Below are 16,746 nucleotides of genomic sequence, written 5' to 3'. Positions count from 1 at the left end.
CATCATGATGATGTGTTTTGCATCATATGAGAACTTGAGTGGTGACATGCAAAACATGCTGGTACTGTATCAACAGTGGACTAATTGCAAAAATAGCAAAAAACTGTTTTTTAAAACAGCAAAAGTGAGTGAAATTTCCCTCTAGAATATCTACAAGTAATTTGGGCTTCTTTGTATTAACCGTGTAATTTAAATGCAAAGTTAATGAACACTCTAAGGAAATATAGACATAAAGGGAAGTTATGTTACATAGTTTAAGAATCCACTGTGAAGAGTGTCTTGAATGTGAATGATCCAGATTACCATTAGGAGCCGCTGAGCAGGTGAAAACCGTCAAAAAGTCTTTGAAAAGTGATCTGCGAGTACCAAGACAAATCGGATCTAGCGCTGTTTCATGATGGCGAATTATAACAAAGAGAGATGACAAACAACAACTGACAGACTGGTATCAGCTTGCCAGAGTGTTTGGGGATGGAGCCTAACATTTCTCTTACACCTGCAAACGTTGCAGTTGATTATGAGGAGTGGTCAGATATTCCCTTGCTTGTGACTGCATGGCTCACTGAGATGAATACTGATAAATCAGAGCCGTCTGACTTGCTGTTCAGTCTAATCAGGGATCACTGATGACTGAAATTTCATCCTCCTCAACTCTACTGTGTCGCAATGCAGCACCGGAAACAGGATGCCCAGAGCCAAACAAGCGTCTGCATGCCAATGACTAGGCCTTAATTCACTAATTCAGTATAATCTGCATGACAAATATATCCAAATATCACCTGAATTAAAAAAGAAGTGGACGGTGTCTGATCAAGTCCGTTGTCATGACGTTGGCCTGGGGGTTTATGACAGTCATAAATACCACTTCACCCCCTTTTTCCTCTCTCTACCCTACTGATGTTACATTTGCAAACACCTTGGTTAATATAGAGATTCTGGGAACATCAGAAGGTGGGGGAAATGAACTATATTCTGGTAATCCGACCAATTGAACATATGCGGACATTCTCATCAATGATAAGATGACAAACTCTACAGTGGAAAGTCTACACATCAGAGTTATCGAATTCACATGGAATTGTTGTTGAATTTAAATGTTTGAATATGAAATTATTCGTGGTAGCTACAGTCTTGTCCCATCGCTGCAACTCCCATACGGACTCGGGAGAGGCGAAGGTCGAGAGCCGTGCATCCTCCCGAAACACAACCCAGCCAAGCCACACTGCTTCTTGATACAATGCCTGCTTAACCCGGAAGCCAGCCGCACCAATGTGTCGGAGGGGAAACAGTACACCTCGCGACCGTGTCAGCATGCATGTGCCCGGCCCGCACGATGGGACAAGGACATCCCGGCCGGCCAAACCCTCCCCTAATCCGGACGACGCTGGACCAAATGTGCGCCGCTCCATGGGTCACCCGGTCGCGGCTGGCTACGACAGAGCCTGGATTTGAACCAGGATCTCTAGTGGCACAGCTAGCACTGCGTTGCAGTACCTTAGACTACTGAGCCAAAAAGATAACTTTTTAAATCAACTTCGACAAGCTTACCCAAAAGCAGCAAAAAGTAAGCCTGGTTTACATTTAACAGCCAATATAATGACAGACGAGAGGAGGAAAAACTAGCCAGTTTTAGAATGTTGTGTTGTGGAACGAATAACTGACTGAAGATGGTATGGCCCGGCATTAAAAAAGATGACAAGTACAGTTGAGTCATTTTCCACAATAAAATGTATTCTTTACAACGTGATAAAATGTTCCCCATTCAACCCAACGTCTGCAGCAGAACATGCAGTTAGAAGCGGAGGAGAAGAGAGAATGGGGGACTTTTTTCCCCCTTTCTTTTAAAAACTATTATAATGGTGACCGTGGTCATACGCCTGACAAATAACCGGAAATTCCATGACGGTCAAAGCCCTACCATTAGGAAGTTATCACCCCAGTTACAACGGGATGTTACATTCAGAGACCAATGTGAAAAATGGCTTCTACATGTGTTTGGGAAATGTTCCACCTCCTATGTTAATATGTGAGTGGGGCCTGTGAGTTTGTGTGATGCTTGTGACAGGGCCAGACCTAAGAGAGAAGTGCAGTGGAGATGGCTCCTAATCAGGCCGCCAATTTCCCGGCGGCATCGACGGCCCCCCCTTCTGTGGCTGTAATGCCCCCTGAAAAAAAGCAATGCCTTGCGGCCAAAGTGGCCAGTGTGCCCTTGGGCTGAATAATTATAATTCACTTCTCCCAGTTGCCATTCGGTGTGCTCCGAAGCAGCTCTTATTCACACGGCTCTCTCAGATAGAGTATTGAAATTCTTATTAGCCAATGCCAGTCACGTGATTGGGTCGTTCTCACAGGCATCGCAGCTCCAAAGTACAAGTGAAGACCGGACACATCGGGGATGCAACAGCGCGTGTCCTTCTTATTGAATTCCGAGGCACACACTGAACTGTCCACATTTACTTTTCCTCAGCCAACAAGATGAGTAACAAACAGTAAAATCACTAGCGTATGCCAATCTACTATCTCCCATAGTACAACAGTTGACCTATTCTATTGGTCAGCTTGTCGTTCTGTGTGAGAAATAAATATTCCTAACAGACTCTGGGACAGTTGTGGGCCGATAAATCCCACATTCATACAACCACTGCACATATATATATTTTTAAAGCAATGACGCTGATGCAACAAAATCAGGACGTTTAGCTTAAAATGCTGATAAACTATTATTTATTCACATTATAAGCGCAGCAATGCGCACACGGCAGTAGGCTATACACGCAAATGTTACAAAATGCAATTAGCGAGAAAACATCATCGTTTGTAAAAGCGCACTGCCAATGTGAGCGGTTTCATGGGACACAGAGGGAAGATCTAAAGATGCAACAACTAGCATGGGTTGTTAATATGACTAAGATTGGGTCTTTGGCTGCTGGACAACGAAAGAAAGTTGATTTGAAAACTAATACAACATGAGAGAAATACTTTTTCAATGGCATTTGAGGAAGTGATTAGAAAATAACTCAACATTCCTATGGTCGGGAATTTGGCTAGGCTACTTTGAAACAAGGTAAGACATGCCTCCTAAAATAAAAAACATCCAGGTTTTAAACAATTATGTTTATGGTTAAATGGTTTAAAAATGATGACTGCCTCTGCTCAAATTGCAATGTGGGTGGTTGCGGTACACAACAAGCACTGTCATTTCTCTCTTATCGGAACAAACAGCTAATACGCATAGTCTATCACCTACACTTTGACATGTAGGCAAATTATTCATGTACATTTACATACATACGTTTTTAAAAGACATTTAATTTGTTATTTTGGTTTAATGGCCTTGGTGCCCTAGCAGATGGCCTTGACTCTCTGGCAGATTGGGCACCTCTTGAAGGCCAAATGGCCTTGCCCCTAAAATCACAAATTCCAGGCTTGCTCCTAATAGATCTGCTTAGCCTCTCTGTTGATGGGAATGGGCAGGCCCAAGCTGACAACGCCACTTTGAATCGATGCTCCAAGGACAAAGGCCTGTGTCCCTGGAGTGACGAACTGATCGCCGTTGGCCAACAGACGACACACCCAGCACGAGTCACTCCAAAGTGACCTTGCACCGCGCAAAGTTTCCTGGTGACTTTCCAGAAGCACAGGCAATATCCCCATATTATTATAGTGGTACCCTCCCAAAGCAAGAAATCATTTTATATCAGTTAGTCGGATTAGCAATCAAACTTAGTGGTCATCAATTTGTCTGGTCTTTGCTTTTAACAATAGAGAGCACAACTGCTCTAATTTGGTCAATGCATCTCTGAATAAACAGAGCAGCAGCTCAGATGCATGATTAACCTAAATGTGTTAACCACTTAGGACAGTATTAATCCAGATATGGGGGCTAGCTGTCTAAGGGAGGTTGGTTTAGGCATGACAAGAGTCAGTCAAAACGTGCCAGTTTGGCTGATTACATTCAGCATGACTCCATATAGAGCAGGGGTAGTCAACTTTTTCTTGCCCTGGGTGAAGCTGGTTGAGAGAATGCCAAGAGTGTGCAAAGCTGTCATCAAGGCAAAGAGTGGCTACTTTGAAGAATCTAAAATATATTTTGATTTGTTTTAACATGATTCCATGTGTGTTATTTCATAGTTTTGATGTCTTCACTATTATTCTATAATGTAGAAAATAGTACAAATAAAGAAAAACCCTTGAATGAGTAGGTGTGTCCAAATGTTTCACTGCAACTGCATGTCCAAGTCAAGAAAGGTTACCAGCAGCACTTGCCGCACTGGTAGTCTAGTCGCGGGTCAGATACTCCAGTGAGATTAAGCGGCTCCAATAAGTGTAATTTGTGTGATATTAGGAGTTGAGAAATCAAATTGACATCATTAGAAAGGCATTCTCCTCTTTCCTACTGTAGATATGCAATTCCCCCAAAATGTATTCGGTTGTTGTCAGCGATATTCCTAATTGATAGTGTTCTGACCATGAACTGTTTCGGCAAATTCAGACTAATAGAATATTGCCACTTCCCTTAAAATCCGCAGAGCTACGCATCCTATGGCTTAGGCGGTCAACCCACAAAACACATGAACAACCAGACATTGATTGGAGACAGCTTGTGTCAGTTACAGAACATTTCCTAGGATTTTCTACCAGCAGAAAACCCAAGTGGATCACGCTGGAAATAACTGAAAAAACACAGTGCCTCAAGAAGTGTCCCAAAACTCCTGACCCTTTCCATACTGTATGCATCTGTTGATGCCAAAGCCACATCACCATCAATGTCTTAGCATGATGCCTGCTAGTTAGCAGTCCGATGTCTTCTATTATCTGTTAATCTCTTCAGCATCCAGTCTTAGATCACGACTCCTGCATAACAAACCTATTACGTGTCTAGTGTCGGACTAATAGGCTATCAGATTGTATCACCTGGTATTTCCATACCTATACCAAGATCGTTTTCAAGGCTGACAAAGCAGATTCGACTTGAACAATCAAATATGCCAATCTCTAATAGCCTGCCATTGATCTACTCTCCAACAGAAATGTGTCTACTCAGGACTTGACTACTTGGTAGCTAAAGTGTCTGCATAAACCCAATATCATATCATCTATATTCATTTACGACCACAACATTTATTTGTTATACCATAATTACACTGTGCACTTTCTGGGGCATTTCTGTACATATAGAAGAACGCAGGACGAAAACAGCTGGCAATGCAGGAGGGTGGATGCAAAAAAAAACTTAAAAGCCACCTCGCATGAAGGTTGTGCTGCATAATTCATGCGCTGGGTGCTCCTTTTAGAAACGGCAAATTCATCAGGACAATGACGTTTGACAGAGGAGCCGCTGGTTGGCTTCACCTTGCTCCGCTCTTCACCTCGCTCTCTTCCTGTGCTGTACGGAGCCATTAGAGTTCCCCAAAGCCCAGAGTCACCCCTCCTGCACAACGCAGGAAACCGACCAGTGAGAAGCTGCTCCGGGAAGATTTACAGTGACAGCCGTGCCTTCCCTGTTCTCCACTATTGATATTTCCTTTTACATCCAGAGTGCAGACACTTTACTGAGCGACGCCGGCCCTACCTCCCATGCCAAAAACTTCTAAAATGCCAGATGGGAAATATGGGGGAAAATGTCACCCAAACCCAGTGCATCTGACATTTTGTGAGGATCTTTCTTTATTGACAAGGGGTGTGAGGGTGAACCGAACAGTGCACCAGGTGCCTTTTCCACACATTCTACAAACCTCATCTACCCAAAGGACTTTAAATTATATAAAAGTCGCACAATAACTTGCACTGTAAAATAACATTATGAAAAGAGTAGCCCATTTCTTTCAAAAGGCACACTGACAGACATTTATGAAAAAAGGTGGGACATTTCTAAGACCTGGGTACAATGCCACACTGATGCCACACTATCCATAAGAGCCCAACACACAATGTATTTCAGAATGTGTAGCAGCTATGCCATCCATCCAGACTTTCTGCATGCCCTTCCCCCACTCTCATATCAAAGCAAGAGGTCTACGGCCCTAGAAAACAAAATAAGACAATGCACCACTTTATTACCCTTATCTGATCCCTCGGGACCATGACAACAATAAACTGAAGAAAAAAAAATTGGAGTGAGATCATTCATCTTTCAGTCACTTCTTTCCCAACTATCAGGGAAATGTGTGAGGAGCTGTACTCACTGTGGTGGCAGCACCAGGGTACTGGGCTGGACTTTGGGTCTTCTCTTGGCTGATGCCCCCATTTGGTTAGCTGAGCGCTTGAGTGACTGCTGGTTGAGAAGACTGGACGCCAAGCCAGCGTGGTATTGTAACTAAATGGGGAGAGAAAAGAACAAACAAAAAACATGCCATGTGTTAGTACAATAACTAGGCCTAAAAGGAAACATTAGGCATTAGTGAAGACAGTATATCATTGGCTGGAATCAAGCCCACAACTCTGTGGTGTTGCAAGCCCCATGCTCCTCTGACTCACAGATCCAATTGGAACCACGTGGTAGGCTGTGTGTCTACCGTGTGCAGCCTATTAGTGGTGAGAAGGACAGGCCATTTCAGACGACACTATCGCTATTACAGGGTGGAGATCATCCTGCACAGCCAGGCAGCTCTAAACCACATCACATCAAGCATACATGGAGAATATCCAACAGCTGACCTAGTCTGGGTCTGTTTTCGTCACTAAACCTTGAGACACTTAAAACACAGCTCCAAGGCCAACTATGTGACAGTAATGTGACAGGCGTCAGATGAAAGTTAATGAAGGTGGAAATCTGACCTTGAGTTAACCGAAACGTGACAACTTGAAAGCTGCACTACCAGTAACACCATGTATTATAATGTGTCCTCTGTTCTAGCCTCGAGCAGCCCACACAAAATCGTAAAATTCACAAGAAAACATTATTGGCAACAGAGTAGAGAAAAATAAGAAAAAATAAAAAAGTCATCATCAAGTTTAATTGAGACATTGTAGCCGACTGTTTTCCCAAAGCTAAATCGCAAGCCTGACAACACTCTGCTCACTTAAAAGGAGAAATATTTGGTTTTGTAGCCCAACTATATCCTCCGCTCCTGCCCACTCTGCCTCCCCCTCTCCTCCTGTCGTTGGTTTGGGAGCGATGCATGGCAAGTAAAGCAGCTCTCACTTTGATGTGGAAGCGGCAGAAGCCTGTCGGCAGCTCTGCTCCCCTTCTGATGAAACGTCGTGAAAGAGACGGAAGCTATGCAGAAGACACAGGTGTTTCAATCAGCGTCAGTCATACAGCCCAATGACTGGTATCAAATGTGACAGAAAATCCTAAAGGGACCAGAAATCCCTCTATTTGAAATTCAAAATATAAAAACTAAAAAAGTAGATGTAACATCTGGATTTATAAAACTGCTGTTATACAAGCCTGATAAACACTACTAATTTGGTAAGAATTTAGTATAATGCATTACCATAATGTTATAAGCATCTATAATAATATTTTATTAGTCAATGTATAAAAAGTTTGAAAATAGCAGATTTGATAAAACCATACTTATGCTTATGACAAGTTTTAATACCAGTATACTGCATCATATGTATTGCCATAAAGTGTCCACAAAAGGAGAGTAAGAAACCAAATCAACAACTAGAGGACTACCTAGGACCATTCCCTAGGCTCTCCCCAGACTGCAGTGCAAACCGGTGGCAGGTCTCATCTGGACTGATTCCGCCAGTCATCCAGTACTTCACTTCTTTGGGGATTCTTCATAGCGCTCATGCACAGACAGAGCACTTAAATTGGGGCTCACATAATCCCGCAGCTCATTAATTGCTATTAAAATATTCCTCCTCTTGAAATAATTAGTCAAGATGTGCGGCTACAGAGCGCCGTTCACTAGGCGAGAGGCAGACTACACAGTGCTCCCCTAGCTAAATTTGGCTGACCAAAGCAGCTGTGCTAACAGGGATTTATTTTAATTGACCAAGCCTACTCTTTCGTGGCTAATGAGGCTAGTTTGTAAGGCCTAGATCGTGAAGCAGCCCAGTGCTGCTGGACCTGTGCCCAGGGAAGCTCAACCTGAATGCTAAACACACTGGATAGAAATAAATAAACAAAACAACAAAGCTGCAGAGAAGATAGTGTTGCTTTAGGCCATATGTCCGATGTAGCTGAGTGCTTCCCCTACGTGCATTTAGCAGCACAAACCTACTCATTCAAGGGTTTTTCTTTATTTGTACTATTTTCTACATTATAGAATAATAGTGAAGACATCAAAACTATGAAATAATACACATGGAATCATGTAGTGACCAAAAAAGTGTTAAAACAAATCAAAATATATTTTAGATTCTTCAAAGTAGCCACTCTTTGCCTTGATGACAGTTTTGCACACTCTTGGCATTCTCTCAACCAGCTTCACCTGGAATGCTTTTCCATCAGTCTTGAAGGAGTTCCCACATATGCTGAGCACTTGTTGGCGGCATTTCCTTCACTCTGCGGTCCAACTCACCCCAAACCATCTCAATTGGGTGGAGGTCGGGTGATTGTGGAGGCCAGGTCATCTGATGCAGCACTCATCACTCTCCTTCTTGGTCAAATAGCCCTTACACAGCCTGGCGGTGTGTTGCCTCACTGCCCTATTGAAAAACAAATGATAGTGGGACTAAGTGCAAACCAGTTGGGATGGCATATTGCTGCAGAATGCTGTGTTAGACATGTTGGTTAAGTGTACCTTGAATTCTAAATAAATCACAGCCAGTGTCACCAGCAAAGCACCCCCACATCAACTCCTCCATGCTACATGGTGGGAACCACAAATACAGAGATTATCCGCTCGCCTACTCTGCGTCACATAAAGGCATGGCAGATGTTCACCGGTCTTATGTCCATTGCTCATGTTTCTTGGCACAAGCAACTCTTTTCTTCTGATTGGTGTCCTTTAATAGTGGTGTCTTTGCAGCAATTCTACCATGAAGGCCTGATTCAAAGTCTCCTCTGAACAGTTGATGTTGAGATGTATCTGTTACTTGAACCCTGTGAAGCATTTAATTTGGGCTGCAATTTCTGAGGCTGGAAACTCTAATGAACTTATCCTCTGCAGCAGAGGTAACTCTGGGTTTTCCTTTCCTGTGGCGGTCGTCATGAGTGCCAGTTTCATCATAGCGCTTGATGTTATTTGCGACTGCACTTGAAGAAATGTCAAAGTCCTTGAAAATTTCCAGATTGACTGACCATCATGTCTTAAAGTAATGATGGACTGTCGTTTCTCATTGCTTATTCCTTCTATTCTGTCTCTAACCAGAATAGAAAGAGGAGTGGGAGGCCCTGGTGCACAACTGAGCAAGAGGACAAGTACATTAGAGTGTCTAGTTTGAGAAACAGACGCCTCACAAGTCCTCAACTGGCAGCTTCATTAAATAGCACCCGCAAAACACCAGTCTCAACGTCAGTGAAGAGGCGACTTCAGGATGCTGGCCTTCTAGGCAGAGTTCCTCTGTCCAATGTCTGTGTTTGTTTGCCCATCTTCATCTTTTATTGGCCAGTTTGAGATATGGCTTTTTCTTTGCAACTCTGCCTAGAAGGCCAGCATCCCGGAGTCGCCTCTTCACTGATGACGTTGAGACTGGTGTTATAGTTCATAAGGAATTCAGTCAATTGAAATACATGAATTAGGCCCTAATATATTGATTTCACATCACTGGGAATACAGATTCGCATTTGTTGGTCACAGATAGCTCTAAAAGAAAGGTAGGGTCTTGGATCAGAAAACCAGTCACTACCTGGTGGGACCACCATTTGCCTCATGCAGTGCAACATTTCCTTTGTACAGAGTTTATCAGGCTGTTGATTGTGGTATGTGGAATGTTGCCCCACTCCCCCTGAATGGACGTGCAAAGTTTCTGGACATTGGCGGGAACTGAAACACGCTGTCGCACACGTCGAGAGTGCTCAAACATGCTCAATGGGTGACGTATCTGGTGTGTATGCAGGCCATGGAAGAATTGGGACATTTGCAGCTTCCAGGAATTGTTTACAGAGATCGTTGTGACATGAGGCCGTGCATTATCATGCTGAAACATGAGATGATGAAAGGCATGACAATGGGCCTCAGGATCTCGTCACGGTATCTCTGTGCATTCAAATTGCAATTGTGTTTATTGTCCGTAGCTTATGCCTGCCCATACAATTACCCAGTGGCGTGCCGTGGGCCTGGCCCTTCAGTGAGGTCCTACACAGTCCCACCCAAATTAATCCACCTCTTATTACCATCATTATGATGCCATGGCTCTAGACACTATACATTTAGACAGAAACGCAGTATAACCAGGCGTTGCGTCACCTTGAAATTGACATTTTTATTCATAGAATTGCAGGGGAAGATATACCTTTTCATTGTGCAGCTCCCATTGCCCTGCACGCTTGTTCATTGAGCTGTAGATCCACTCGGGTGTCCCCAAAAGTTTTCAAAAGCACCATTGCTTGTAAGTGCCCAGCCGTGTCTCATTGCTGCCTTGGTTAGACAACTCAAGTTTGCAAAGCCAGTGTGGCTCCAAACACAAAATCTATCACTTGCAAATAATAGGCATTCCCAGCAGTACAGTTTGCAGTGCTTCTCGGAGCCTGTGAGCCATTGATAGCGCTCGTAGTTGGAACTTTGAACGTGGCGAACGAACGCCTTTCCCGCCTGTGACAGGCTTTGTAGCGTCGGGGTCGGGCGACCTCTCCTGACAATGTCTAACTTTTCTTGAAAAGTTTGTCTTGAGAATGGCGTTATAATTATATCCTCGACCAAATCGATATCTTCTCCTCCTTCCGCCATTGTGGGTTAAAAAAAAAAGCTTAGTAGTACGCAAATTAATTAGTTTATCAAATTCAGTTTCCTAGTTCTGAGGTTTGCATAGACCTGCCCATGTAGGACCTGCCTCTCAATATTGGTAATCCAATCAAAAGACGTGCACGCACTACGCCTGCTAGCTGGCTCCTGTGTAACACTGGAGCCAGCCAGCAGGCGTACAATAGCCAACTCTAAAGCTGATTGGTTGACACTAAATTTTCATTTCCATTCACTTTAAGCTACAAGCTCCCGCACTGTTGATTCTGAAGGCCTGAGGGCAGATTTTAGACCCCTGGCAACACATGATGGCTGAATATGATTGGATAAAAGATCTAACATAAAGACCAGCCATCCAAATCTCAACCTGGGGCTGGAAGCAGCGCAACCAACAGGAAAGCTATGAAATGAAGAGTAAAACTCTTACTCTGGGGAATAATTTAATACATATTTGTGGGAAAATATATTTAAAAAAAAATTATATTCTGATGATGTTTAGGCCAGCAGAGAAGTCCTTGCTGGCCCTGACGGCCCACCACTGCAATTACCCCACCACGGGGCAATCTGTTCACAACGTTGACATCAGCAAGCCGCTCGCCCACACAATGCCGTTCACACTGTCTGCCATCTGCCCGGTACAGTTGAAACTGGGATTAATTTGTGAAGAGCACACTTGGTCATTGAAAGTGAGCATTTACCCACCGAATTCGGATTACGACGCCAAACTGCAGTCAGGTCAAGACCCTGGTGAGGACAACGAGCACACAGATGGTTTCCGACAGTTTGTGAAAACCCACAGTTTCATCAGCTGTCTGGGTGGCGCAGGTGAAGAAGCCGGATGTGGAAGTCCTGTGTTGGTGTGGTTGCATGTGGTCGTGTGCCCGGTTGGACGTACCACCAAATTCTTGTGCACCTGCGTAATGATCATGCTGTTTAATCAGCTTCTTGATATACCACACCTGTCAAGTCGATGGATTATCTTGGCAAAGGAGAAATGCTCACTAACAGGAGTGTAAACAAATTTATGCACAACATTTCAACAAAATAGGCTTTTTGTGAGTATGGAAATATACTGAGACCTTTTATTTCACCTGATGAAAAATGGGACCAATACTTGACATGTTGCATCTATATTTTAAAATTGTAAAATGCTTTAAAACTGTAACATGTTCCATCAGCCCCATAGCTAAATGTGTAGAACTGCAAGAAATTGGTTTTAAAACAGCAAACGTTTGTCTCTGCGGCCAAGAGGGCCTCTAGAAACTACCCAAACCCCCCTCGGCAGCAACATACTGTAAGGCCTACGCAATATTCAATACTACTGGCTCTGATCCCACTTCACAATATTGTTTGGGAATTCTTTCACAGAGGCACAGAAGATAATACTGAATAAAACTGTGAGCATCTTCAAAAGGGGGCAAAAAAAACATGTATTTTTCTAACCGTTTGACAGCCTCTCTTCCCTTTTTTCAGTGAAGTTACATAACAATCCCAAAAGCCTCACATAGAAGAGAGTGGGAACAGCAGGGGGGCGTGTGAACACAACCTGGCATTATCCCCATTCAGCTCTTACACCAGCTATAGTCTCCTGCTTCCCATTCCATTCAATAAGAGCCAGCTGTTTCCGTGCCTGTCCAGGTCCCCTACCTCCACAACTCCCTCCAACTTCTCCCCACCGAGCATAATGGGACTGGACAGCCAAAGATTTTTAACTATAGAACTAATGGGAGCTTCAAAGTAAGTCTGGGAAAACACTTTCATTCAAATTTTAGATTGGAACAAGTGTTGATCATGTCAAAACACAAAAAGCAGGGAATTAGAGGGGCTCGGGCTAGGTGATATGGACAAAATAAAATGTATTTTTTATTTTTGGAGGTACGGCGGTATTTGATGGTATTTTATGTTTCGGAATAATATACGTTCTTCATGCATTATGAGTAGCACATGACCATAGGATGGCAACAAATGAATTCTAAGTGGATATAAATGGGAATTCTCTCTTCTGATTGTTTTGCACAACACAACTGACAGTGAAGTAGTCCAATTTGAAGAACTTTTATCAAAATACCTTTGGACGGTATCCACCATAAAATATCTCCCAGCTCTAAGAGGGTTAATTCTGAAGACCGATTATTTATGTTGATTGTAAAAAACAGATGTTACATGCAGCTAATCTGAAAATAGTTGACTTGAGTTTAACTTTGGACTGACAAAAACAGACAATGATAAATAGCTCATCCAATCTCATACATCTTCATGCGTCTCTTTTGAAGTCGTAGCCTAGATGCCAGATTAAAGGCCCGATGAGAAACCTCCACCTCTACGAAAGGGTTCTTCTCACTGTAGTGGTTTTTATACAACTCACTATTGCTTCTGGATTTTGCCATTCGCTTCTTCATCACAGGACAGTGGACGATACAGTATGAATACAGTCAGATAAATAAAGCATGCTTTGTGTCTTTCATAAGGCTGACATTGGAAATGTCCTTGGTTGGTAGCTTCCAAGAGGCGGCGACAAGGGAGCAGTGAAGGAAGAGGAAATGAAGAAGACAACATGCACCGAGAGAGAGTTGTAGACAGGCAGTTGTTCTGCTGTCATAGGTTTAATTCATCTTTAAATATCAGCCACAGAGTTTCAGGTTGAAGGCTTTTTTTCTGGGACGTATTTCTCATACATCAGGGTAATCTGAAACTGCAAATAAGATCGGTCATATTCCTCTCAGGAAACTAATTTGGGTTTAAACAAGTTTCTACTGGCTGTGATTGAACAAGGAGACGCAGCGGTGACAGTGCAGCCGCGTTTTAATAAGAGCCTAACTGCCAATGACCGCTGCCAGAATGGCTGTGAACACATTTTCCTTTATTATTATTTTTTTTTTTAAATCATCAAAATGTTTTACTCATACAAACTGAAATGGAGATTCGTACTTACAGCATAGAGGAATTTTAACAAAGGTAGCACTTGGTTCTCAGAAACAACAGGCACTGCAAATGCAACAGGCACTGGCAAATGCAATAGGTACTGGCAAATGCAAATGACAAAGTGTGCTGTGAAAGATTCAAATATTCTTTCTAAAAGAAGATCGACTGAAAATCCTCATGTCCACGAGTTCAATGCAACTTGTAGGCTAGTCGTAGGAGTAAAACACATTGAAAATAATAATAAATCCTAGGCGAAAGGGTCTTTCTGAAAACATCAGACATGAGCAGTTACAGATGAATGTGTGGTATTCAGAAAACAAAATAGTAGGAATCTGTTATCAAAAGGTCCCCTGCCGTCCTGAACTTTTTTAATAAGGAATTAGCAGGCGAAAGCAAACACAGGCGACTTGTTCTCTGAGCTTTATAGTCCCTTGTCTGAGAACTAATAAGGGATCCAAGCCAGCAAAGTTCGAACATCAAACATCTTTTCTCTGAGCAGCATATTTTCAAAAGGTCGCTGCTTTTTAAAAGTTGATTCTCCCTCCCCCTCGCAGTCCAGATTTTTCAGACTGACCAGCCTATTAGTTGGGCCTTTTGCAGCAATCTTGCAGATATGTGCTCCATCATTACCGGCAGGGCAAAGCCGTGGTATGTGGAGGCGAGCTTTCTGCTCTCTGGTCCTAACATGGGTAAGGGGCTGAGCCCCACCATTTGTCTGACTTGACAGCCTTGTTCAACAGATGATTAAGGCTTACAACCTGCTGATGGAATATTGGGATTGTGCAGAGAACAAAACAATCAGACTAGTTCACAGAGAAGGATACTGGCATTAGTAATGACATTAGGAGAGAAATATGCTGTACACAAGGCAAGTTATTACACAAGGTTTTTTACCATCAGCAAGTGAGGTTGTTAAAAAAGGCACACTATTACTGCATTCTAGCATTGCATACTAATGCATAAAACGATATGCTGAATTGAATTTCAATACAGCAGTACAAGATGTGCAAGATGCAAGATGTGAACCTTTTCACTAATTGAATTAAATGCAAGTGAATGGCGTAAAGTCTAGAGAGGGATTTTTTGAGATCGATAACATCAATGTGTAATTTGCTATCGGACCAATTTACAGAAAGGTAGGACTAAGAGGTCAGACACACTGAGAAATATGTCTGCCAGTAGGTACTTAGCACTGTAGGAGGCCATTCCTTCTCTTGCTACTACAAAAGATGTACCTGCTGCGTACCGACTTGGTGCAGATTAACCTTTCTACTTGTAGAATCACAATGCTTGGCAATGGCCAACAACTTGACTTTAAAACAATCAGAGAGCAGGGGGACCTGGAAAATAAAAAGGAGAAAAAGAGCACCTTTTCCCTTTTAATCACAATTGTTCTAACTAAAACAATAAAGCTCCATAACACCATAACAATATTGTCACGTCCTGACCTTAGTTCCTTTTTAATGTCTCTATTTTGGTTTGGTCAGGGCGTGAGGTGGGGTGGGCACTCTGTTTTGTTCTGTGTGTTGTATTTCTACGTGTTTGGCCTGGTATGGTTCCCAATCAGAGGCAGCTGTCTGATTGAGAACCATACTTAGGTAACCTGTTCCCACCTGTGTTTGTGGGTAGTTGCATTCTGTTTTTCACCTTACAGGACTGTTTCGTGTCGTTCATGCTCGTTGTTTTGTTATTCAGTGTTTAGTTTATTTAATTAAATTTACTATGAACACTTACCACGCTGCGTGTTGGTCCGATGATTCCTATTCCTCATCATCAGACGAAGAGGACAGACGTTACAAATATTACATCTAGCTAAGGAGTTGTGCTTGAATTTTTTTTTTTGTATGTTTGGCAGTTAGCTCGCTAAATTAACAAGGCAGTCACACATACACTTCATATGAAACGAATGGAGTGGTAAGTGCAGCACAATGCACACAACACTAAATGCATTTACAAGCTATTTATCTAGCAAGATGAAGAAATAATGTAAATCACTCTCAATTATCCCATCCTGCCAAAGCCAGTTCTCTTGCTAGCTAAAGTTTGGATCACCATTTGCCAGTAGCACAACCTAGCTAGCGAGCTCCTCCATTGACTATCGGCAGATAGCAGGCAGCTGCTACATAAATGTAACATAAAAAAATATATCCATTGTGATTTAATTATAATGTTGCTAGCTACACTAGTTATCACATAAGTTGTATCACATCCGGCCATGATTGGGAGTCCCATAGGGAGGTGCACAATTGGCCCAGCATCGTCCGGGTTTGGCAGGGGTAGGCCATCATTGTAAATAAGAATTTATTCTTAATTAATTTTGTTCTTAACTGACTTGCCTTATTAAATAAAGGTTTTTAAAACATGTTTATCTAGTTGTGGCCATCTGGCTAGTATTAACAAGGGCTTACCACATTCTAGCTAGCAGCAACATTAGCACAGCATACTAGCTAGTTAGCTAACATTAGCCATCTACAGCAGGCACAAGCTAAACAAGCTTACTGCCACCTTGTGGTCTGAAGTATTGCGATTGTTCGATCAGTGGTGGATATGTGCTATGTGAACAACAAAAGGTTAACTGCCGACACTCTGGGCAGAGGTGCTAAGTACCTCTCAGCAGTCAGTATCCTTGGTGTGTCTGAGCCCTAATTGTGGCTCCTTAATCTCTGAACTCATTAGCTGTATGGGTTTTTGCTTTTTAAGTGGGGAGCGTAGGACTGCCGCTGGCAATGTGACCTTGTGGATGCAAACAGGGCTGGGAGGGTTGAGGGGAAATGTAGCACTGCAGTCTGCAGGATACAGCTTAGCACTCACTATACATCAGTAGCCTAGTCACATTATGGATTTCAGCTATTTCAAACTCAGGATGAACAATAATAGTAATTTTACTCCTTCAACGGCAACCGGTTGAGGTAGTCTTGGGTAACAGTATTTTTTGTAGAGAAATGAACACGTACGAAGAGCGCAACAGATATTAAAAATGTAAAGAAATGTGATTGGGGTATTTAGACTTAAGTAAGTTTGG

The 16,746-nt window shown here is 42.7% G+C and overlaps 1 protein-coding gene across 3 annotated transcripts in view; it reads right to left on the bottom strand.

The window, feature by feature from the left end:
- LOC118358044 (mediator of RNA polymerase II transcription subunit 27-like) overlaps nt 1-16,746 on the bottom strand; it is a 111,307-nt gene that overhangs the window by 56,677 nt on the left and 37,884 nt on the right. For 2 of the 3 annotated variants that reach the window (XM_052478551.1, XM_052478550.1), the window contains exons 3-4: nt 7,145-7,219; nt 6,186-6,316 (exon numbers count right to left, since the gene is read on the bottom strand). In XM_052478551.1, coding sequence (XP_052334511.1) covers nt 6,186-6,316; nt 7,145-7,219 — 206 coding nt within the window. The remainder of the gene's footprint in view (nt 1-6,185; nt 6,317-7,144; nt 7,220-16,746) is intronic. The other variant, XM_035735424.2, reaches the window with a different exon arrangement.

The sequence above is a fragment of the Oncorhynchus keta genome, chromosome 25, assembly GCF_023373465.1.
Source record: "Oncorhynchus keta strain PuntledgeMale-10-30-2019 chromosome 25, Oket_V2, whole genome shotgun sequence".
Taxonomy (NCBI): Eukaryota; Metazoa; Chordata; class Actinopteri; order Salmoniformes; family Salmonidae; genus Oncorhynchus; species Oncorhynchus keta.
This window is presented reverse-complemented; position numbering and strand designations above follow the sequence as displayed.